We start from the raw sequence: 23,771 nt of genomic DNA on the forward strand, positions 1-23,771 counted from the left end.
GCAACCATTCCTTGCTTCTGGGCTGCACGACCCATCCTGACCACGCGTTTAAGCTATCTTGTTCAGCTGGTTGCCCTGGCGTGTGCTTCTCTCTGTATTCGACCACGGTAGACTGGTTAGGGGTGCCTTTGCCGATGGGGAAGCGCCCCACTCTCGGCATCCAAGCTCCAGCAGAGTTCAAATCTCCTGCTTACTCCTGAGAGGGTATCTGCCTCTATGAACTCCTTCTTCCCTTTTTATGTTCCTTTCAGATTTGTCCTAGAGTCCCTGAAGTAACTGTCTCAGCATTTGGAGGAGCAGATCAGTTAAGGCTCCCTGTTCTGCCACCTTGAAACCAGTCGAACCGATGCCGAGCTGCATTATGCCGAAGGACTCCGCTGGTGCGTGCACCTCGAGCTGCTCGACGTAGCAGTGTGTTCTTTCAGAGCCACTCACCTGCAAGGCTGGAATCAACCACTCAACACCGGAAACAGACTCAAACCACTGAAGTGTCATTTGTGGACTAGAAGAACAAGTTACTTTCTTACCTGGTAACGTTCTTTCAATGGGATGGTCCGACGACGTATTCCATATCTATGACATGTAATCACCACAGCTGTGCTGCTTCAGAAGCTTTTTTCGGCGTCTGCGTCCTGCGTCGATGACGTCGATGCACCGTCGTCGAGGACCTCGTCCGACGTCATCCGATGTGATAAGTAGGACGCACGACGCCCGTAGCCTCAGTTGTAGTTTTTTTCCCCCAGAACGTGTGACATTAGTCAACTGCCAGTCAGACACAAAGCCTTGTGGAGCGTAAGCTGCAATCGCAAAAGAAATTCTGCAGCGGGGAAGGCAGGGCGGGAGCGATATGGAATACGTCGTCGGACCATCCCATCGAAAGAACGTTACCAGGTAAGAGTAACTTGTTCTTCGTGGGGATTGGGTCCTCTGACGTATTCCATATCTATGACAGACTCCCAAAGCAGTACCAGAGCAAGGAGGAGGGAAAGAATTTAGAATCAAAATTTAGAATAGTCAAATAGCAGAGCAAAGGACCGCCTTGCCAAAGGCCAGATGTGCTCGGATGGAATCAAGGGAATAGTGACGTACAAATGTATGTACTGAAGCCCAGGTGGCTGCATCACAGATGGTGCGAATAGGAACACCCCTCTGCAGGGCAGTAGATGCAGCCATACCCCTGGTAGAATGGGTCCGCAAGCCAGCTGGTGGGTCCTTACCCGCCAAGCGGTAGCACTCCGAGATGGCCAAAATAATCCAGCGAGACAAAGTCTGTTTCGTCACAGCTTGCCCTAAACGCTTTCCAGCGTAACCAATAAAGAGTTGATCGTCCACTCTGACCCGGGACATGCGTGAAACATAAAAGCTTAAAGCTCTCCTAGGATCAAGCCTATGGAGCCTCTCCTCTTCCTTACCAGGATGCGGAGGAGGATAGAATGCCGGAAAAACAACCTTCTGGGCCAAATGAAATTCCGTCACTACCTTCGGAAGAAAAGAAGGACGAACTCTAAGGACAACCCTGTCCTTGTGAAATACAGTGAAGGCCGGCTTAACTGAAAGTGCCTGTAACTCACTCACTCTGCGAGCGGAAGTAACCGCAACTAAAAACACAGTTTTCAGAGTTAACAGCCTCAAAGGGCAAGAATGTAAAGGCTCAAACGGAGCACCCATAAGAAACTTAAGAACAAGGTTTAAATCCCAACCGGGCACCAGGAAAGGTGACAGAGGGAACACATTAGTGAGCCCTTTCAGAAACTGTGAAATTAAAGGGATTTTAAAGTAAGAACACTCTTCAGACGAGCGCTTAAAGATGGACAGCGCCGCCAGGTAACCTTTAATGGTACCCACTTGCAAGCCCCTGTGGGCCAAAGAAAGTAAAAAGGACAGAACCATGGGGATGTCACATGCAAAAGGATCCACATTCTGAACTCGGCACCAGTCGCAGAACTTACGCCAACAGCAACGGTACAGAGACTTTGTTGCTGGCCTTCGGGCCGAAAGCAACACCTCCATCACGTCTTCAGGGAGGTCCCAATCCCTATACCTCAACCTTTCAGAAGCCAAGCGTGAAGGTTGAGGGATCTGACCTCTGGATGGAGAACCTGACCCCCCCACCCGTGAGAGCAGATCGTCTCGGTAGGGAAGACGACGCGGAGGGCAGATGGACAAGTCGAGAAGGTCCGGGTACCACGTCCTCCGAGCCCACTCCGGAGCAATGAGGATCATCCGGGAACCGAACTTCCGTAACCTCCGCAGCACTTGCGGGATGACGGGGACTGGAGGAAACGCGTACAGCAGCGGGAACGACCACTCCACCACGAACGCGTCTCCCAAGGCTCCTTTTGGAGGAAATTCCCGCGAGCAAAACCTTTCGCACTTCCGGTTGACACTGGAGGCGAAGAGATCCACTTGAGGGGTCCCCCAAAGGGCGAAGATCTCCAGGAGAATCTCCTGAGCCAACTCCCACTCGTGAGAGATCGTGCTCTGCCTGCTCAGAGCGTCCGCCGTCACGTTTTCGTCTCCGGCCAGATGAACTGCCGAGATGGAAACTTCCTGCAGGATGGCCCAGAACTCAAGCTGCATCGCCTCCCTGCACAGAGGAAGTGACCCTGCCCCCCCCTCCCCCTTTTTGTTGAGGTAGTGCATGGCCACTGTGTTGTCCGTCAGGATCAGGACACTCTTTCCTCGCACAGTCAGCAGAAAAGCCTTCAGGGCTAGCCTGACGGCCCTCAGCTCCAACAGATTGATATGGAGTCTGGACTCCGATGGAGACCAACGACCGCTGACTGTCAGCCCGTTGGCATGAGCTCCCCAACCCGTGAGGGATGCATCCGTCACGATCGTCACCTCCGGCCAGGGAAGCCAAAAAGGAGCCCCCTTCATCAAGTTGCCTTCGACGGCCCACCACAGAAGGTCCCGGGCGACCGAGGGCGGCACCTGAACCGGGTCCGACATCCTGCCAGAGGACTGCGACCATTGCGTCTTGAGCACCCGCTGCAAAGATCTCATCCGCAGGCGAGCCTCTGGCACCAGAAGAATGCAGGATGCCATGAGGCCGAGCAGCCTCAAGAACTCGAACGCTGGGAGCGTCTGGGCATGCTGAAACTTGTAAACCATCTGCTGAATGTGAAGAGACCTCACCTGGGGAGGAAAACACTGCCCCAGGGAAGTGTCGAGCACTGCTCCGATGTACTGGAGCCGCTGTGTTGGCGTCAAATGGGACTTCTTTAAATTGAGGGAGAAGCCCAGCCTGTGAAGGGAGTGGCAGGTGACGGACAGATGATCCAGGACTTGCTCGGGAGAGCTCCCCCTGATCAACCAATCGTCCAGGTAGGGGTAGACGTGAATCCCCCCTTGCCTGAGATGCGCTGCCACCACCACCATGAGCTTGGTGAAAACCCTCGGGGCGGAGGTCAATCCGAACGGCAGGACCCGAAACTGAAAGTGCGAGTCGCCAACCGCGAACCTCAGGTACTTGTGCTTGGGACGGATCGGCACATGGAAGTAAGCATCCTTGAGGTCGAGTGACACCAACCAGTCCTGAAGCTGAAGGGCCTGGAGGACTTGAGAGAGAGTAACCATCTTGAACTTGTCATTCCTGAGGAGCTTGTTCAAACCGCGCAAGTCCATGATGGGTCTCAATCCCCAGTCTTTCTTCGAAATCAAAAAATAAGGGGAATACCATCCCATGTTCCTCTCCGCTACAGGCACCAGTTCTATGGCGCCTTTCTCCAGCAGGGCTTGAATTTCCTGCGCAAGGAGCGGATCCGGACTCTGCAAAGAGAGGTTCCCCGGTGGATTGTCGCAAGGCCTGTGCCGAAAGCGAAGACAGTAGCCGTGGGTTATGATCTCCAGAACCCACACATCTGAAGTAATGGCTTGCCACTCTACAAGATGCTGCGCCAGCCTTCCCCCAACCGGCGAACCATGGGACATGGCCTCATGACTGAGTGGGAGCGGCCGTGGCGTTACCTGAGGGCAAAGAGGCAACTGCCCGAGCGGCCTTGGCACCACGGGTACCCTGTCGTCCACCTCTGGTACCCCTGCGTTGGCCTCTTTGACTGCCAGCTCCTCTCGCTTTACTGAAGGACGAGTAATAGCGAAAGAAACCACCCCTCCACTGCTGTCCCCTAGGACGAAAAGGCGGAGGTTGGCGAACTGCAGCGCCCAACGACTTCGCTGCAGCTTTCGAGGTCTGCAACCTCTCAAGGCTCTCGTCAGCCTTGCTGCCAAAAAGGTGTTCACCGTCAAAGGGCATGTTGAGGAGCCGAGACTGCACATCAGGAGCAAACCCCGACTTCCGCAACCACGCAAACCTGCGTATCACGGTGCTCGCCGCCATGGACCTACTGACGCATTCAGCTAAGTCCAAACCCGACTGAACGGACTCACACATGGCATCCTTACCATCCTGGACCATAGCAAGGAAACCATCCCGTTCGTCCCCTTCGGGAATATGTTCAGCCGCTAACGCAACACAGTTCCACAGAGTGTGTGTGAAACGAGACAAGGCACAAATGGAGTTGGCCGCCTGAAGCGCCATACCACCAGAAGAAAACACTTTCTTCGCCCAGCCATCAAAACGTTTGTCGTCCCTATCAGGAGGGATGGTAGGGTACGACGCCTGCTTTGCCGGGGCCGTGGCCGCCTGCATCACCAAACTCTCCGGAGTAGGGTGCCTGGTCAAGTAGCAGGGGTCGCTACTGGCTGGACGGTATTTTCGCGACAAGGATCTGCCCACCGCCGGGAGACTCTCCGGAGCAGTCCAAGCCGCCGCCACCCTTCTCTGTAAAGCCATATGGAACGGCAGTACTGGATCAGTTGGGGGACCAACATCAAGGATGTCCGTCAGATCATCCTCCACAAACTCCCCTGGGGGAGCAGACCATCCCAGGTACTCAGAAACCCTAGCCATAAGGCGCCGGTACGAGGAATCGGCATGAGAGCCAGGCTCAGGCCTACAAAACTCCACCTCCGGAGAGGTGTCCAGTTCACTGGCATCATGCAGTGACTGTCTCAAATCGTCAAACTGACTATGGCCCGAGACAATTTCATCTGGAACCTGAGTAGGAACCAGGCCATCAGAATCCTCATCCGCCTCTGAAATATAGTCCAGGTGGCGAAAAGAAGGCACCCGAGAGTGCTTGCTCTTAACCAGAGCCTTCCTAAGGGGTTCTCCCGTGCCACGGGGTACCTCCGACACGAAAGGCGTCGAGCGAATCGGCGCCGAGAGAACCGGCATCGGTGCCGAGAGGATTGGCGTCGAGGAAATCTGCGTCGACGTCAGATGCAGCGCCTCCAGCAACGGCGGCGTCGACACAGCCCTCGAAGCCGGAGCCCCGAGCGTGTCCCTCGACGACCTGAGCTTCGACGACTTCCTCGGAGCCGGAGCCTCGAGAAAGCCTGTCGACGCCCTCGACGCCTCAGACGTCGATGTCTTCCTCGAAGACCTCACAGGTGCACGCGGTCTCGAACGCGTCGAGGACCGGGACCTGGAACAGGTACGTCGAGAACGAGTCTCCTTGTCTGAACGGGATCTCTCCCGTGACTCGTGCCGACCACTCTTGCGAGCGGTGTCTCTCGACCTCTCACGACCGACCCCACTCGGGGGCGCGGACGGCATAGTACCCTGCGACTCAAGAATCGCCAGCAATTTCTTCCCGAAGGAAGCCCATTCCTCCGGCGTCGCACGGCTGGTGGGGTAAGCGACGTGCCGGGCAGAGTCCTCCGAAGAGGACCTGGAAGACGACCGGTGTCGGCGCTTCCGAGAATGCCTCGAAGAGGCCGAGGAGTGGCGAGACTGACTCCTAGAAGGAGACCCACGAGACTTCCGACGATGACGCGGAGAGTCACCCCTCGAATCATCCGTCGAAAGCCCCGCAGACTTCGACTTCCTGGGCTTGGACACCCGACCTACCGACAACTTCTTCTTACGTTCGCGTAAGGCTTTGGACGTGAGCGACTGGCAGTCGATACAGTCATCCGTGTCGTGGGCCTTCCCGAGGCACCAGAGGCAGGCGTCGTGCGAGTCCGTCACCGACATCTTGGACCCACACTCCCCGCACTTCTTGAAACCCGGACGCGGGGTCGAAGACGAAGTAGAAGACATCTTCACACGAAGGATTTTCACAAAACGAACAGGTTCGAAGAACCGAGAAGAACAGAACTCTAAAGAGTTGAGGCGTGAACCGAGAATCACAAAGCAACACGTTCGCGGAAAAAACGGACCTGAGGCTACGGGCGTCGTGCGTCCTACTTATCACATCGGATGACGTCGGAGGAGGTCCTCGACGACTGCGCATCGACGCAGGACGCAGAAAAAAGTTTCCGAAGCAGCACAGCTGTGGTGATTACATGTCATAGATATGGAATACGTTGGAGGACCCAATCCCCTCGAACCATAGGTTACGCCACAGATCAACCCATCTTCTCCTCAGATTCGCTGAACTGCACAACGGAACATGATCACTCGACAATTGCGGTCTGCCAATTAGAACTGCTGGAGCATCACTCATCCACCCTTTCTGATGATTATAACCAGTTCTCAAACATATCTTGGTGAGCGCTCTGGCCTGCGTCGTCTTCGAACTGCACAGAGCTACCGCATTTGAACCTGTTTGACGTCCCGCTTGCTGTTTATCACACACGATCCAACTTAACAGAACAGAGCTTGATCCGCTCGCACCTCTGCCCGATGCCAGGTTTGACCTCGCTGACCCACCAAAGACACGAAACAAGGCACTATTGACCAATAACTTGGACGATTTTGGAACATAGAACATAGAGACTTGTGCACCTTTCTCATTCATAGACACATCATTGTTTCGTTTTATAATTTGCCCACCACACCTGTATTCATGATCCCAGTGCTACATTCGTTTCTCTTTTGTATCTTGTCTACTTTCGACAGGGGTGGGTTTTGTACAGTGTTTTCCATTTCGTTTTCTAGCAGACTTGGCGCTTGGTTTAAAGTAAATATACCATTATAGAGCATTGAACATTACTTTATTTTGGGCTGTGTTCTGCTTGACAGATTGGGTCCCTATAGAATCGCATTCACAGCCCTCTGCAGGCCATACTCTGACGTTATCACAAAAGGCAAAGGCGGCATCTCTCAACTGTGCCCGTTTTACCATTAGGATTGTCAGTTCATAGAAGTACGAGGGCTGAGTGGGCATTTTAACCTCTACTCATCCATGTTCTCCTGCTGGGCAGAAGTAAATTAGTAACCCTTTCCCTGTTAAACGGACATCAGTGGGATGCACAGTCCATTGTACGCGGCTCTGAAAAGGGAAACTGCAAAGAGCTGTGCCATACCTTGGAAATGTGCAGTAAAATATTGAAGACTATTTGGATGTGCTTAATATTACTGCCAAGATATGCAACATACATACACAATGTAAAAATCCTGAGAGGGGTGAAGGTTAACCACTTTCCTCCTCTACCATCTTCCAGTCCAGAAATAGTCATTCCGTCTAATGACTATCATCAAGACTGTAGATTGGGATGGTGGGAACGGAATCCTTGACACTCGAGCACAAGCATATATGATTCACCCAAGCTACTACCAGATCATCTTATCAGAGGAATGAGACATAGCTTTGGTGTGTGATCTGGGATATAGCAGTGGAGACACTGAAGTGTTGAAGGATGTTCATAATGAGAAAAGGGAGGATTATAAAAACGTTGAAGTAGGTGGCAAGGCTCTATATGTAAGAAAAAGAAAAAGCTGCACTGCAGAGCAAGTGTGTTCATGTGGGACCTTAAAGAAATTCATGAAAAACAGATATACCTAGACGCTGGGTAAGGGAAACATTAAGCTTAATCACTGAAGATGGGGGTCCTCAATCAGCACTCTTGAACTCAGCCCCACAGATAAAGGGTGCATCAGCCACTTGTACACCCTAGAAATTGGCAAATACTCACAAAAAATAAAAACCAAGTCAATAAACACTCAGTCATGTAGAATCTTGCGGCCCCGCTTTCACCCTCACAGCTCCATGGATATGTTTGAACCAGTAGTGCACGTAGTATCACAGGAAGAAACTATTTTAACTGATGGGAAGATGTAAACATGCATCTTTTAATGTACATAAATAACTGGCGCAAATAAATATTACACAAACATTTGTTTTGTAGTTAAAAGTATTTTATAATCTAGTAAAAAAAAAAAAAAAAGTAAAAAAAAATTCCCAAAAAAATACATTGGACTTACATTTTTACTCCCTGCAAAATTATTTTACTCACAACTTACAAAAAATAGGGAGTAAAATACTTTGGCTTCCAATCTGGAGCACTGCTTGAACTATTAGAAACTTTCACAAGTTGGCACTTAAAATAAAAACCTAAGCTCTGCAAACTAACACAAAACAAGAGACACAGAGTTGCCAAGACATGGTGCGGGCGGACTTCAATGCAACTATATGAATGATTTACAAAGCATTGCCATTTTTTTCAGGCGTAGGACATGGAGGTAGGAAGGGCCGGGGGACAAATCCCCCCCCCACAATTTTAAGTCGGGGGGGATATAATAGCTTTTATCCCCCCCCCAGATTATTTGTGTCTGTGCCGTAAAATACGACTGCAGGCTGCAGTGGTCATGTAAGCACTGGTGTAACTGGGGCCCCTGCACCCGCCCGCATGCGGTGCGCAGGCCCAGTCCATGACCTGGTAGGGGCCCCTCAGACAAAAAAAGTTTTTTTTTTTTTTTTTTAAGATTTGTTTACCAAAAAAATGTTAGAAAAAATAAAGTTTCTTTTAAGTCACTCTGCCTTCATAAACATTTTTTAAACAGAAATAATTTCTTTATAAAGGCAGAATGACAAAAAAAGATTCCATTTATTTATGAAGTCAGAGGGCTCCCCACCTCATAACGTGGAATCCTAAAGGCTAGTGGCCTCAAAGGCATGAGGCGGGGAGCCCTATGACTTCAAAGATAAATAGGGCCTCATTATGAGGTCAATTCTGGCATACTGGGAAGTAAGGTGCCAGAAAATGTTAGTCCCCATCCCCATGGGTTCACGGAAGCAATCGGCACTGCCACTAATGGTGCCTGTGCTTCTGTGATGAGTCTGCCTACTGGGGCCTCTGCGCCCACCAGTGTCAGACCTGTCGGATGCAGCCGTCCCAGCAGGCATACTCTGAGTGTGGCAGTCCGGAAACAAGGGTTCCGGAAAGCTTACCAGCACCCTTATTTCCGGACCGCCACACTTATAAGGAGGCCTATAGTTTATGTTTGCAGTAACTCATAAAAAAATAATTTGTTCCAAATTGGTCCTTTAATGGATACAATTTCTTTATGAAGTCAGAGAGACTTAAAAACGAAACCATTTAATTTTTGAAGTAATGGGACTCCCCTGCACCCCATGACACGGAGGCCTCCCAATCCTCTGCAAGTGACAGGAACAAGCATTCCTGGCTACTGCAGTGAGCTGAAGGTCTCGTTCCCTAGACCAATGGGTTAAAGGTAAGAAAATGTATTTTCTTTAAATATGTGTGCATGCAAGTAAGTGTGTATGTATATAATGTAATGTGCCTTAATGAGTGAGTGCATGATGCGGCCTGGATATGCCTGTGAGTTTATGGTGAAAGTGTGCACACTCAAGTGAATGGGTGTACGGGTGGCGGGGTGTGCATGTGTGAGTACAGTGAAAAGGTACACAAATATATGGGTTGCTGCCTGGGTGTGTCTGTATGGTGAAAGGGTGCACACTTAAATGTACGGGTGGCTGGATGTGCGTGTATGGTGAATGGTGTGTGTGCTTGTGTTCAGGGGCTCAACAAAACCTAAATTTCGGGAGACCGCTAATGCTTCAAATGTTGGAAGAGGCACCAAGTTCACGAGCGGTGGGGGAGTGGCACATTTATTTGTGTGGGGGCATCCAACTTCTTTCCGCATTCTAATGAGACTATTCTAGTGCAGCTTCACGGTTACAGGCAGTTACCTCTCTCCTTGAAGTCTGAAAGCACCCACTTATGGACTGCTGTGAGAATGAGCGGTCTCCTGTCCCCTCTCTACCCTTCCAATCACTCCCCTTGCATGCAAGTACCTTTAGGAACAAACACAGGTGCCGTTTAACAACTAGTCCTGTTCTGTCTGGCGGATTTGTAGGTCAGCCAGGTCGAGTCAACAGAGCCCAAAATTTCAGGGGTTGGGGGGCGGGGGGGGGAAGAGGGCTACAGCCCAGTCAGATCAATGGTCTTTGTGCCACTGCTTGTGTTGAATGCCATGATTACTTGTTGATAATCTTCATTACTCGTTTCCCCATTCTTCCTCATCTCAGTACTTGTGTATGAGGCACTTTGCCTCATACACAAGTACTGGGATGAGGTAGCGGGACATGGAGGTAATGCCTGGCTTAGTTACCTGTAATCTTCATTACATCTTGCTCCACTCTTCCTCGTCCTTGTACTTATCTATGAGGGAAGGTGCCTCATACGTCAGCACTGGGACAAGGAAGAGGGACGGGGAGGCAATTCTGGGCCGATGTGCTGATTTTGGGGGTTGGAGCAGGTGGTTAGAGGGAGGGCTGATGTGTGGGGGGCGGGGGTTGTGGGATGTCATTTTTAATAGCAAAGCATTCCATTAATGAAAGCATTAATGTTCCTGTGCACTGTTGGTGACATGCATGTATAGGATTTTTGGACTGGTGTTAACCTACAAAACAATTGCAAACGCTCTGGCTTTTTAGACAATTTTTCTCAGAAAGTGTGCTGTTTAATACATTAAAACACGCATGTATGTATGCTGCTCCAAGCACAGTGTGCAGCGTACCCTTGAAGCAGCACGCTTGTGCACATTGCACAAGCGTGGTAATCTAGGCCAGCCAAGAGTGTGGCGTGACCCATGATTTGTTGCCGAACTGGAGGGGGCCACCTCAACTGTCTGCAACTTCTGCTGCTGCCTCGCGCCTGCGCATAATGAATGTGCCCAGGCTGGGGAACAAACAAATTGCACGTGCCCTGCCTGCACAGTGCACTGCTGTGCAGCCTCAGCCTTCGTTTTTCAGAACAAAGGAGAAGCCAGGCATCGACGTGTGCTGCAGTGACTCTGTGCTCATGACAGGTTGTGTGTTATCGAGGGAAACAGAGTAAGGCTGAGCAGGCAGCAGCTACCGTAAGGTAGGTCAGTCAAGTGCCACCCCCCCTCCGAGGCTCAGGGCAGCATGGGGAGGATTTATTGGAGGGAATGTGCAGCTGTGCCAGTGTCAGATATAGTTTCTAAACACGCGCAGCGCATTTCAAAACTGATCAGGGAATAAAGAGGCCAGGATTCCCTGATAAGTTTGCAACGTGCCGCGCTCGTTTATAAACTGTATATCGGACGTTGGCAGTGGATTTATTTGGAGTGGATTCAGTGTGCCAATGTGAGATATATAGTTTCTAAACATGCGTGCTACATTGCAAAACTCATCAGGGAATCCTTGCTTACGTTTAAATGAAACATTAAGATGCCAGGATTCCCAGATCACTTTGCAAAAATCTGCGCGTGTTTATAAACTGTATCTGACGCAGGCAGTGGCACACTTTCATGAACTGATAAACCTGAGGCCCTGCCAGTGCCGCCCTCAGGTTTTTCAATTCATGAAAGTGTGCTAAAGCCAGTGCCAAACCTCACATTTGCATACTAGCCAACATTCTGTGACCAAAAAGATGAAGGATTTTTCAAGTTTGAAAAATAATAATTCCCATAACAATGACATCACAGGAAAATACAAAACATACAAACAGCCAACATGGAATTATGTTGAAATGTTAGAAATGTATAATTCTGAATGCTAACACCAAATTGTCGGCAGATGCTGTGTGATGATGTTACACTCTGCCACTTGCTTTCACTGCTGATTCACCTAAGGGTTGTACTGGCAAGAGTGCAGGAGAGAGTCACGTAGCCGACAGGTCAGTGGAGTGGACTGAGCCCAATTAAAGTAATAGCCTACTAGCCCACTGTACAGACAGACTAATTCATGCGGTGCATGCTTTGTCCTGGGCTGGTCTCAAGCGGTCTGCCTCAGAATCACATAAATTACTTGCCACTGTAAAAAGCAGTAGGATCGGTCACTGAAATCTGTAGGCGATAGGGCTGCTTCAAAAGCAGTAGCCTACTGCCTAAATCTGTAGGGTTGCCAAGTATGCATTTGGAACGGCTTTTTTCTTTCCTTACTGATGGGCATCCAGGGCTCACATTTAAGCTCCAAGCATTGGCCAACACGGGCTTGCAAGGCCGCACAAAAAAATAGAGGCCATTCACCTATAAAGCAGAGGATCAAGGGTGCACAATAGGAGCCAGAATATATTTACATGTACATGCAGTTTTTTATACAAATTCCACAACACTGTTTAATATATTATGTATTGCCTTTAAGGAGAAGGGTGCTCAATTATTTTTGCCGCTTACACTATACTAGTGCCCCTAAACCATCAGGTTACTTTGAGATTGTTTCTAGTTTATTTCCTTAGAGTTGGATCATGCTGACTGCACCCGATAAGTTCCTCTGCAAAAAAACATTACCAATTCTATGCATCTATAACTGCTTCCCAAAATGAGACCCTGTCCCCCAACTGGAGGTGACATCTATTGCTGTGACACTTTGACCTTCACCCTCACTCAACATGCTTCGCATACATGGAGCAACAAGAAACTGTTAGAACATTTATGATTGAGACATTTCGTTATAGTGTACACTGCCAACTGAGTACCTTCTAGGTGATCCCAAGTAAACATATATAGAAAATAATGCACAGTGGAGGGTCACACGATTCGCCCAGGATCACATAATCTGGTGAAGACTGAAATTTATCCCAGATGTCCCTGTACCCCAGGCCTGGCTTGCAAAGTGCAGACACTACCTGAGATATCAGCCTGACATTGTATACGAAATCCCCATGAAACCATATAAAGTAAAATGAGCCAATATCAAGAGAGGCCGCTACGTGGAATGTGTGCTTTTTGCATAGTAATGTCTAAGGTAGTCAAGGGAAATCACTTGATGTATACTAGAATATCAATAGGCCTCACTTAAGGCACACCCCTCCACATCTTCCCATCAACTCACACCTGCTTGAAGTTTGGATGGTACTACACCTAAAACATGGTCTCGGACATGAGGGCTACCTGCATTTTGCTAGTTCAAACCCAGCAGCAGGGTCCACTTAACCGGTCATAACTTCAGTGTTGTTTCAAATGAGTGTAATACCTGTTATTACATTGCCCAGAAGCTGAAAGCATCTAGCATGAAGCGATATGACCAAAGTGTTATTATATTCCATAAAGCAAACTATTACCCACAAAGACCTGAACTCTGTTCCTGCCCAAAATAAACCATTTGTTGGTGCCGATCCTGCGCATCGCCTAACAGAAATAAAGTGCTAATCTTCTGTAGGTCTTGGCTAAGCTTCACCCCGTTTTATTCAGCCTGGCTATTTCTGTAAGCGTTCTTGAGTGGTCGCAGTGCGATCAGATTTTTGGGGTAGAGCCTCAGCAGTACGTGGATTTAGTGACTTTTGTGTCCGTCCCCCCCCTTCCAAATATCCATGCTCCTGACCATTTCTTACGTGTTAATGCTTGCAGGTATCAATGGACCATTTTAAGGTCATGGATCTGGCATGCCTGTTTCAGCTTATTCTGAGAATCTATATGGAGTGGTTGGTCATGTAAGGCGTGCAAGAGAAAACCTGTGAAATGTAAGCCAGGATATCGAGGGTGCTCTGAAGACGGAGGAGAAAGTGCTGAGTAAGTGTAGAGGAGAGTTGTGGGGTATTGGCCGTGGGGGAAAGGGAAGCAAGGGACTGGGGTGCAGTAGTGTGGGACTGCAAAGTGAAAAATGGTAGAAAGGGTACAGAGGACAGAAAAAGGAGGAGCAAGGGAGGGGAGAGATGGGAACAAAAACGGAGTGCAGATGAAAGATGGGGATGGTTTTCAGCACAGGGTGACCAGTGTTTTTAGGAGAGAGGGGTGCAGGAAAGTCCAGAACACAGGTAGAGTGGTGTAGGGCAGAAATGGCATAGGAGGTGCTTCGCTTCAGGTTTTGCAAATGAGACAAGTACAGAGGGCAGTGTGTCAGAGGAGCGACTTGGTGTGGGGTGCAGGGAAGACATTTGGAAGAAAAGGGTGTACAGCAGACGAGAATGTGGAGTATAGAAGGGTACAGAGGGGAGATTTGTACAAGGAAGAATGGTGCGTCGCCTCATGTTCCCAGATAAAGGATGCAGTCACGAATGAGTCTGCTTTCTAACGCTTGATCCATGCTCACGAGGCCTGCACGAGGACGATTAGAAGTAGTTTGTTGTAATAATTGCAGATATATACACTACACCATATCTGCCTGCACATTGATTGGGCCTGATAGACAAAGTGGCCCCCCCTCTCCCAGATGCAGACCGGCATGGGGATGATTTATTAGAGGGAACGTGGGAGATTAGGCTTGGCGCTCTCCCACTGCCCCAGTGTCATCTGCGCTGCTGTCTGGTTCCTCTCCAGGAAGAGACAGTCACAGCAGGCTGTTCCTGCATCAACTCCCTTTTCACTCAATCCTACCTGCAGCCTAGGTCTGAAGTCAGGACCAACTTTAAATGAGGTATATATTCACCTCTGACTTGTGCTGTAGTGGGAGCAGGTGCCAGGGTGCGTTGCATCTTGCCTTGCGACACAGCATCATGTTATTTGGGCTATCTTAGCAACTTCCATGGGTTTTTGGTGGATGGATGGATGCTACTCGGCCCGCAGACTCATTTTACACCATAACCTATGCCTTTAAAAAAAACACTGGAATTATCTATAAAGGGCACGTAAAGTGCCAGTTCTGGTTAAGATAAAGCCACTGACTTGGGGAGGTTTACTACAAAGCCCTATGTAGTTAATAACTTAGTTGGAGCTGGAAACATACTACTGGTATAATACAAATGTCTTATCCAGGGATGCCTTCATCCACTCCTTTTCTTCTCAATTGTTCATTGCACTATCCTGTTGTCAGGATGAGGATAGTTATTCTTCACATTCTTAATTGGTTCAAGGACCTGTAAGAATGCAACTATTTCTCCCATGCGCCCCTCCCCCCCCCTTGAAGCGCTTTGAAACACATTGTTTATTTGTATAGTGCCTATGCACAATCACAAATCAATCACTCTATTAGCACTATGCATCTCCTTCACTGAAGTCCTGCTAAAAACCAGCAATGGCAAGTGTTTGCTTGTCTATACGTATTGGATATTTGCCAGGCACTCCTATTAAATGTTCAGGTACTTGCGCCATTTTGCAGCTGCTACCATCAGTGGGTACCTAACTATGGCAGTGCTTGGTAAGGGCCTTTTCCATGCCTACATTAAAGCTCAAACGGTTGCGTTACCAATGCTGGTTTTAAAATAGGGATGCAACTACATTTTTGGTACCCACCACCAGCTGAATGAGTTGTAGACCATTTTTAATAGAGGCCACCATAAGCCATCTGCGTGACCCAGAAACAAATATAGCAGAGCCTCGAGATTCAAGAACAGCACTTGTTCTGCTATCCATGTAAATCCAGTGAATACCCTGGTGCCGAGGTAGGATTGCAGCCCATACACTGCTGTAAAGGGGCACACTCATGTTCCATCATTGAGGGTTCAAGTGGAATAGGATAGGAAGGGTTGGTGAAACTCCATAAAGCGTCTGCACTTAAAGCGCAGGTGAGAGTATTATAAAAGATCTCTCTAAAGGTCCATCGCTGGGAGGATTTCATACTCTGAACTGCTTTTCTTAGGTTTTCTTTCCTCCTGTTCTTGTGTTTTATACAGTGATATATGTAATTTAATACGTACTGCTGTTTTCATTTTGTGAAAAGTCGAGTTTTTTTACTACAACACAACAAATAAAAAAACAAAGACCCCATTGTGCCCCCGTCCACCCCCAGCCCCAGCTTTTATGGGTCTCATACGCCCCTGTGTTTGGGTAAACAAACTAGTAGTTCGATAAGCTGGAATAAAAGTAAACCGTAGCAAACAGGTTAGAAACCCACTCCCTTCCCCCAAAAACACACGTTAGTTTATCCTAAACATACACGCAACGTTGTTCATTTCGAGCCATTGTAGGAGAAATTGCGATTTCACAAAACATGGCATTTTGGTTCCAATCTAAAAGACAGAGGCTCTAGTGCTGTAAACGGGTACTTACTTGCCAGAGCCTTCTCATAGTTCTTGCCCATGGCTATGAAGTTCCGGAGGGTGGGATTAAACTGCTCCATGATGGTCTTAAAAAAAAGAAAAAAAATATAAGATTTACAGAAACATTTCAGGGAAGATAGACCAGCATATTCCATCAGACAGCTCTGGTATTACACAATTCAAAACTATGTACAAACCAAAGGAATTTAGCGTTATTCATGCACAATGCGAACAGTCCCTTATTCAGGATGGGTGGGAAACCAGCCAAAACACACATTTCAGAGAAATCAGACCTTAACAGGTTTAAATTCGGATGTTAGAAGTTTGTAGGGAAACGGATATATCCAGAAACTCCAACACCTTACAGGCTGTTGTAACAGAGGGCGCAATTAGACAATTCAGAAAGCTTGGAGTCTTTAGCAATGTAAGTGCGTCATGAAGCAGCTTTCACAGACACGCCAAACGCCCGACAAAGTGCATGCAAAGTACTTTACAAGCGACACCCTAAACTGGGTCACAAGTGAATTTGGAAGACCAACAAATAAGTCACAGCAACGTAGACGATGGTGGAATACTCTAAAGCATTTCATAAAGTATGGCATAAACTGTCTTCAGAAGAGGGCGTAAGGACAGCAGTGGGCATGGCAGCTAATATTCAGAACTATTGCAGCAGGGAAGTAGTGAGAAAGCAACCACCACACCGCACAAAACAAATAAGGGCTATTTGCCACCAGCATCTTTCTAAAGAACCTCAAGATAACTCTCGCTCAGGCGGCAAACCACTTTTTTTATAAACACGAATCCTACTGTACTTTTCAGCTTGAGGCAGTCATTCAATCTCTGTGGAACTGCTGGATGGCCTCTAAAAAGCAGTGAAACGTTCAATAGACGGCCTATGGGCAGGGTTAGGGACTTGGTGTTCTCATCTTGCAGAGGTGTAACTGATCCTGATGCAGAAACACAAGACTGCAACAGTGAACGGCCATGGGCCCAAAATCAGTCTCTTCAAACGGTCTAGCCGGAAAGGAGAGAATCTTTTCTGCTTCCAGTGTATAAAAAAGGGCAGAAATCCCAACAAATGTCTGACCCAGTGATAACTAGCCCTCACCTCGTCGGAGAGAGTAAAAGAAAAGTTCCCCTATGCACCTACAAACGCGCTTCACTCCTGCCTCCTCCGCCCAACTTTCACATTTGGCACTAAAGCCCATCCTGAATCACTCACCCAACCCCCCAACCGCAAAAACTGGTAACAGAAGACCCTACGGTTTATCAAAACCATCTATCGTTTGAATCACAACATTGACGGATTCTATACAGCAGGCATCAAGTCTGAATGTACTGTGAGCAGAAGACGGACAGCGTAAAGAAACAAATTCGTACTAGTTCGTGCACCAGCACCAACAGCTACAGGCTTAGGCAGGCCATTGGAAAGGCTCCATGGTCAGCTGTTGGCTGATTAGCTGCCAATACCAAAGGAAACGTTTCCGGGTCTGTAAGGAGCGTTCCTGCAGAGGCGAGAATGACTAAGGCTTCAACACACCCATTCAAGGGAGCAGCGCCCGTCAGCAAGAGAGCTGGATATCTTGCAATAGCTGCCAAACTAGATGCTCAGACTGTACGACCCCAGGTAGGCATGAAAGCAAACGAGACGATTTTGACTTTCCCACCACACTGCATAGCTTCGCAACATCAAAGTGGCAAACTTTAAAGCACCTATGAATAAAACTAGTATTGGAACAACAGGAGATGGCGACAGGACTTTGGGCCTCATTAAACAGAAGGCGGTAACCATGGCGCTATTAGCGCCATGGTTGCCGCCGGTATTTTACCGATTCCGCCTTGGTGAATGGGGGAATTACTGCCCAATTCCAAGGTTGGCGGGCGGTAATTCCCCATTCACCAAGGCCCTTCCCCATTCCCATTTGAGCCCCCATAGGGCTCAATGGGAAAGGAGCAAATACCGGTACCGCCATTAGCGGTACCGTTATTTGCCCTGAAGTCCCTCAGCAGGTCCCTTCCTTAATGTGTGGTCTGGCCACACGTTAAGGACGAGACCTGCTGAGGGACCCCGTAGTATGGCGCTAAGGGATTACCGCACCGGTGCTGGCAATCCCTTAGCGCCATCTGTGTAATGAGGCCCTGTGTCTTGGAGCCGGTTACCTCACAGCCTGCAATCCGGACCAGACCCTAAACCACAGTCATCTTTTACATTTGTTATCTTGCATATGCTCATTACGAGGAGGGGGGATTATACGAACAGGACTACTTGGGAATAATACTGCAAGAAACTTGGTCCATGGAAAAGGTAGAGTTGGATGGTATAAATATTATCCAAAGATCTGGAACAAAAGTAAATAAAAAGGCAGGCCAAAAAGGAGATTTTGCAAGTGTTAAATATGATTATACTTAAGGAAATGTCTCACAGCACAAATCGGGAATATATACTTGCAGGTGTCACCATGGAAAACAACCTGCCGGATAACGGTTCTCAGAAAAATAATGTATACGACTCACCTGCTAAACATCAAACCGAACAAATAACAGCCACATTACGAATTATTCCAAGAAACAGGCCAATCTTCTACACTAAACATTATGGCACAGCAGAAATACTGGCAGACAAAACAAGATATGAAAATGACCTTGGGCTGTGGGCCGTTAAAGGCCATGTCCGCCCTCCTGGCAGGGCATGAAAGCCATTTGCACCCCGGGGGGTGCATGGTTTTCACATCAGGAGGTGCGCAGTGCCTGCGCAGTCGATCTCCCAAAGAATACAAAAATGAATTAAAAAAATAAGAAATTATGGCTGCCGTCATATGGAGAAGGGACTTTGTCCCTTTTCCAGGTCTATGGTGGCGGCCAGACGGGAGGCGCGCCGGGACCAGAGAGCAAAGCTCCGGTGTTTAGCAAACATTTAAGTGCAATTTTCCCTCCAATTATGGACTCCGTCCCAAACTTTTTGCTTTTGTTTGACTATCCTAACCTGACTTTTTCCGGTGGAGCCCAGCCTTCAGCTGAACTCCCCTGGGCTTTTGCTCACTTGTTATGGCGAAACTGACACGTCCTTCAGACTGTCAGTACTGGGAAACTAGGTTTCCCTTAGTATGTTGCCATTTCTTGGTAACTTTTTAACAGTGCACAATGTACCTTCCAGTACCATGTGCTGGAGTCCCTTTTTGGTTTATGGCCCTAGACACCGTCAAAGGATTTGTTGGCGATTGTATGAGTGTGCCTGGGACGAACTGGTGGCAGCAGTTACTTTTCATGTTTTACTACTTTTCACTGGGTTAAGCCGCGTTTGGCTCAAGACTGTGGCCATGGCCGAGCCAAAGTCTTGTCCTGTCCCACGGCCATTTTGTTCCTTGCCTTCACCCAGGTCGAGTAACCCAGGTTTTCCTTATTTGGGCATGCAACCTCCCGAGAAAAGCAATCACTTTCGAGGGCTTCGGCCTGTCACGGGCTTTGGCCTGTCACGTATGTGTGCCCAGGAAGAGGGCTGGGACGGTCTAGTCCCAATCCACACCACTGGTGCCAGGCTGTCCAAGTGGCTGAATGACAGACCACCATGGGCCGTGATTGGTCTATGTCTGGGATGCCTGCAAGAGAGCAAATCTATTGGAAGTCCACGATTTTGGGGTGAAGCTAATCTTGGATAAGAGAAGAACAAGTTACTTTCTTACCTGGTAACGTTCTTTCGATGGGATGGTCCGACGGCATATTCCATATCTATGACAGGTAATCACCACAGCTGTGCTGCTTCGAAAGTTTTCGGCGTCTGCATCAATGAGCTGTCCACGAGGGCCTCCATCGAGCCGACGTCAACGGATGTTATAAATAGGCCGCACGTAGCCTCAGTTATAGTTTTTTCCCCAGAATGTGTGGCACCCATCTTCTGCCAATATGACCACAGAAAGCCTTGCTGAAACGCAAGCTGCAATCGCATAAGAAATTCTGTAGCGGGGCAGGTAGGGAGGGAGCGATATGGAATACATCGTCAGACCAGCCCATCGAAAGAACGTTACCAGGTAAGAAAGTAACTTGTTCTTCGAGGGGATTGGGTCCTCCGACGTATTCCATCTCTATGACAGACTCCCAAAGCAGTACCAACGTATGGAGGAGGGAAAAGAATTTAGAATATAGAAATTTAGAATGCCCAATTAAATTGCAGAGTAAAGGACCGCCTTGCCAAAGGCCAGATCCTGCCCACGAATAGAATCTAGGGAGTAGTGTCTTACAAAAGTATGGACCGAAGCACATGTGGCTGCTTCACAGATGTTACGAATAGGAACACCCCTCTGCAGCGCAGTAGAGGCAGCCATACCCCTAGTAGAATGGACCCGTAAGCCTACCGGAGGGTCCGTACCCACCAAGCGGTAACATTCAGAAATTGCCAAGATAATCCATCTGGACAAAGTCTGCTTAGTAACAGCTTGTCCCAAATGCCTTCCAGCGTAACCTATAAAGAGCGGACCCGGGACATGCGTGAAATGTAGAAACTTAAAGCTCTCCTAGGATCCAACCTATGGAGCCTCTCCTCTTCCTTACCAGGATGCGGAGGATGATAAAATGCCGGAAGAATGACTTTCTGGCTTAAATGAAATTCCAACACCACTTTCGGAAGAAAGGACGGACGAAACCTAAGGACAACCCTGTCCTTATGGAACACTGAAGGGTGGCTTAACGGAAAGTGCCTGCAACTAACTCACTCTGCGAGCGGAAGTAACCGCAACTAAAAATAAGGGTTAACAGTCTCAAAAGGACAGAATGTAAAGGCTCAAATGGAGCACCCATTAGGAATTTTAGAACAAGGTTCAAATCCCAACCGGGCACCTGGAAAGGTGACGGTGGAAACACATTAGTGAGCCCTTTCAGAAACTGAGAAATGAAAGGAATTTTGAAATAAGAACACTCCTCAGACGAGCACTTAAATATGGACTGCACTGCCAAGTAACCTTTAAATGGTACCCACTTGCAGACCCTTGTGGGCTAACGAAAGCAAAAAAGACAGAACCATAGGAATGTCACATGAAAAAGGATCCACATTCTTAACCCTGCACCAGTCGCAGAACTTTCTCTAATGGCAACGGTAGAGGGACTTTGTTGCAGGCCGTCTGGCCGAAAGCAACACCTCCATCACATCTTCAGCGAGGTCCCAATCCTTATACCTCAGCCTTTCAGAAGCCAAGCGTGAAGGTTGCGGGATCTGACCTCTGGATGGAGAACCAGACCCCCCCCTACCGTGAGAATATCGCCTCAGTAGGGAAGACGGCATAGAGGGCAGATAGACAAGTCGAGAAGGTCCGGGTACCACGTTCTCCGGGCCCATGCTGGAGCAATGAGGATCATCTGGTAACCAAATCTCCATAACACCTGCAGGATGACGGGGTCTGGAGGAAACGTGTACAGCAGTGGGGAGGACCATTCCATCACGAACGCGTCCCCCAAGTCTCCTCTTGGAGGAAATTCCTACAAACAGAACTTTCACACTTCCGGTTGACACTGGAGGCAAAGAGATCCACTTGTGGGGTCCCCCAAAGGGCGAAGATCTCCAGGAGAATCTCCTGGGGCAGCTCCCACTCGTGAGAGATCGCGCTCTGCCTGCTCAGAGCATCCGCCGTCTCGTTTTCTTCTCCGGTCAGATGAACTGCCAAGATCGAAATTTCCTGCTGGATGGCCCAGAACCAGAGCTGCATCGCCTCCCTGCACAGAGGAAGTGACCCTGCCCCCCCTTTTTGTTGTGGTAGTGCATGGCCAATGGGTTGTCCGTCAGAATCAGGATATTCTTCCCTCGCACAGTCAGCAGAAAAGCCTTCAGTGCAAGCCTGACGGCCCTCAGCTCCAACAGCCAACGACCGCTGACTGTCAACTCATTGGCATGAGCTTCCCATCCCGTGAGGGATGCGTCCGTCACGATCGTCACCTGCGGCCAGAGTAGCCAAAAAGGAGCCCCCTTCATCAGATTGCCTACGACGGCCCACCACAGGTGGTCCTGGGAGACCGAGGGCAGCACCTGAATGGGGTCCGACATTCTGCCAGAGGACTGACCACTGCATCTTGAGGGCCCATTACAGAGATCCCATCCGCAACCTGGCCTCTGGCACCAGAGGAATGCAGGATGCCATGAGGCCGAGCAACCTCAAGAACTCGAACGCTGGGAGACTCTGGGCATGTTGAAACTTGTGCACCATCTGCAGAATGTGATGAGCCCTCACCTGGGGAGGGGAAACACTGTCCCAGGGACGTGTCGAGCACTGCTCCGATGTACTGGAGCCGCTGAGTTGGTGTCAAGTGGGACTTCTTTAAGTTGAGGGAGAAGCCCAGCTTGTGAAGGGAGTGGCAGGTGACGGACAGATTATCCAGGAATTGCTCGGGAGAGCGTGCCCTGATCAACCAATCGTCCAGGTAGGGGTAGACTTGAATCCCCCTTTCCTGAGATGCGCTGCCACCACCACCATGAGCTTGGTGAAAACTCCCGGAGCAGATGTCAATCTGAACAGCAGGACCCGAAACTGAAAGTTAGAGTCGCCAACCCATAAACCCTGGTACTTCTTGTGCTTGGGAGGCATCGGCACATGAAAGTAAGCATCCTTGAGGTCGAGAGACACCAACCAGTCCTGAAGTTGAAGGGCCTGGAGGACTTGAGAGAGCTTGAGAGAGAGTAACCATCTTGAACTTGGCCTTCATGAGGAGCTTGTTCAAACCAAGCTAGTCCATGATGGGTCTCAATCCCCAGTCTTTCTTTGAAATAAAAAAATAAGGGGAATACCATCCCTTGTTCCTCTCCGCTACAGGCACCAGTTCTATGGCGCCTTTCTCCAGCAGGGTTTCGATTTCCTGCGCAAGGTGCAGATCCAGAGGCCGTGAGGCCTGTGCTGGAAGGGAAGACAGTAGCCGTGGGCTATGATCTCCAGAACCCACACATCTGAAGCAATGGCACGCCATTCTACAAGATGCTGCGCCAGCCTTCCCCCCCAACCGGCGAACCATGGGACATGGCCTCATGACTGAGCTAAAGTGGCTGCTGCAGTGCCTGAGGGTAAAGAGGCAGCTGCCCGAGCAGCTCTGGCACCTCAAGTAGCTTGGTTTCCACCTCTGGCACTCCTACGGTGGCCTTTTGACTTGCAGCCCCTCTCGATCTAACAAAGGAAGAGTAATACCGAAAGGACCCCCCCCCTCCATTGCTGTCCCCTAGGACGAAAAGGCAGAGGTTGGTGAACTGCAGAGCTCAACGACTTCGCTGCAGCGTTGGAGGTCTGCAACCTTTCAAGGCTCTTGTCAGCCTTGCTGCCAAAAAGATGTTCACCATCAAGGCATGTTGAGAAGCCGGGTTTGCACATCAGGAGCAAACCCCGACTTCCGCAACCACGCAAATCTGCGCATTATGGTGCTCGCCACCATGGACCGGCTGACACAATCTGCCACGTCCAGAGCCGACTGAACGGATTCACACATGGAATCCTTGCCATCCTGAACAAGAGCAAGAAAGCCATCCCGTTCCTCCCCTTCGGGAATATGTTCAACCGCCAAAGAGCCACAATTCCGCAGAGTATGAGTGAAACGTGCTAAGGCACACACAGAGTTGGCTGCCTGTAAAGCCATACCCCCTGAAGAAAACACTTTCGTTCGCCCAGACATCA

The 23,771-nt window shown here is 49.2% G+C and overlaps 1 protein-coding gene across 4 annotated transcripts in view; it reads right to left on the minus strand.

Moving 5' to 3' along the window:
* BAIAP2 (BAR/IMD domain containing adaptor protein 2) overlaps positions 1 to 23,771 on the minus strand; it is a 764,302-nt gene that overhangs the window by 652,259 nt on the left and 88,272 nt on the right. For all 4 annotated transcript variants that reach the window (XM_069655178.1, XM_069655179.1, XM_069655176.1 and 1 more), the window contains exon 2: positions 16,145 to 16,220. In XM_069655178.1, the coding sequence (XP_069511279.1) occupies positions 16,145 to 16,220 (76 nt within the window). The remainder of the gene's footprint in view (positions 1 to 16,144; positions 16,221 to 23,771) is intronic.

This window comes from Ambystoma mexicanum, chromosome 3q, assembly GCF_040938575.1.
Source record: "Ambystoma mexicanum isolate Mex_15411 chromosome 3q, UKY_AmexF1_1, whole genome shotgun sequence".
NCBI lineage: Eukaryota > Metazoa > Chordata > Amphibia > Caudata > Ambystomatidae > Ambystoma > Ambystoma mexicanum.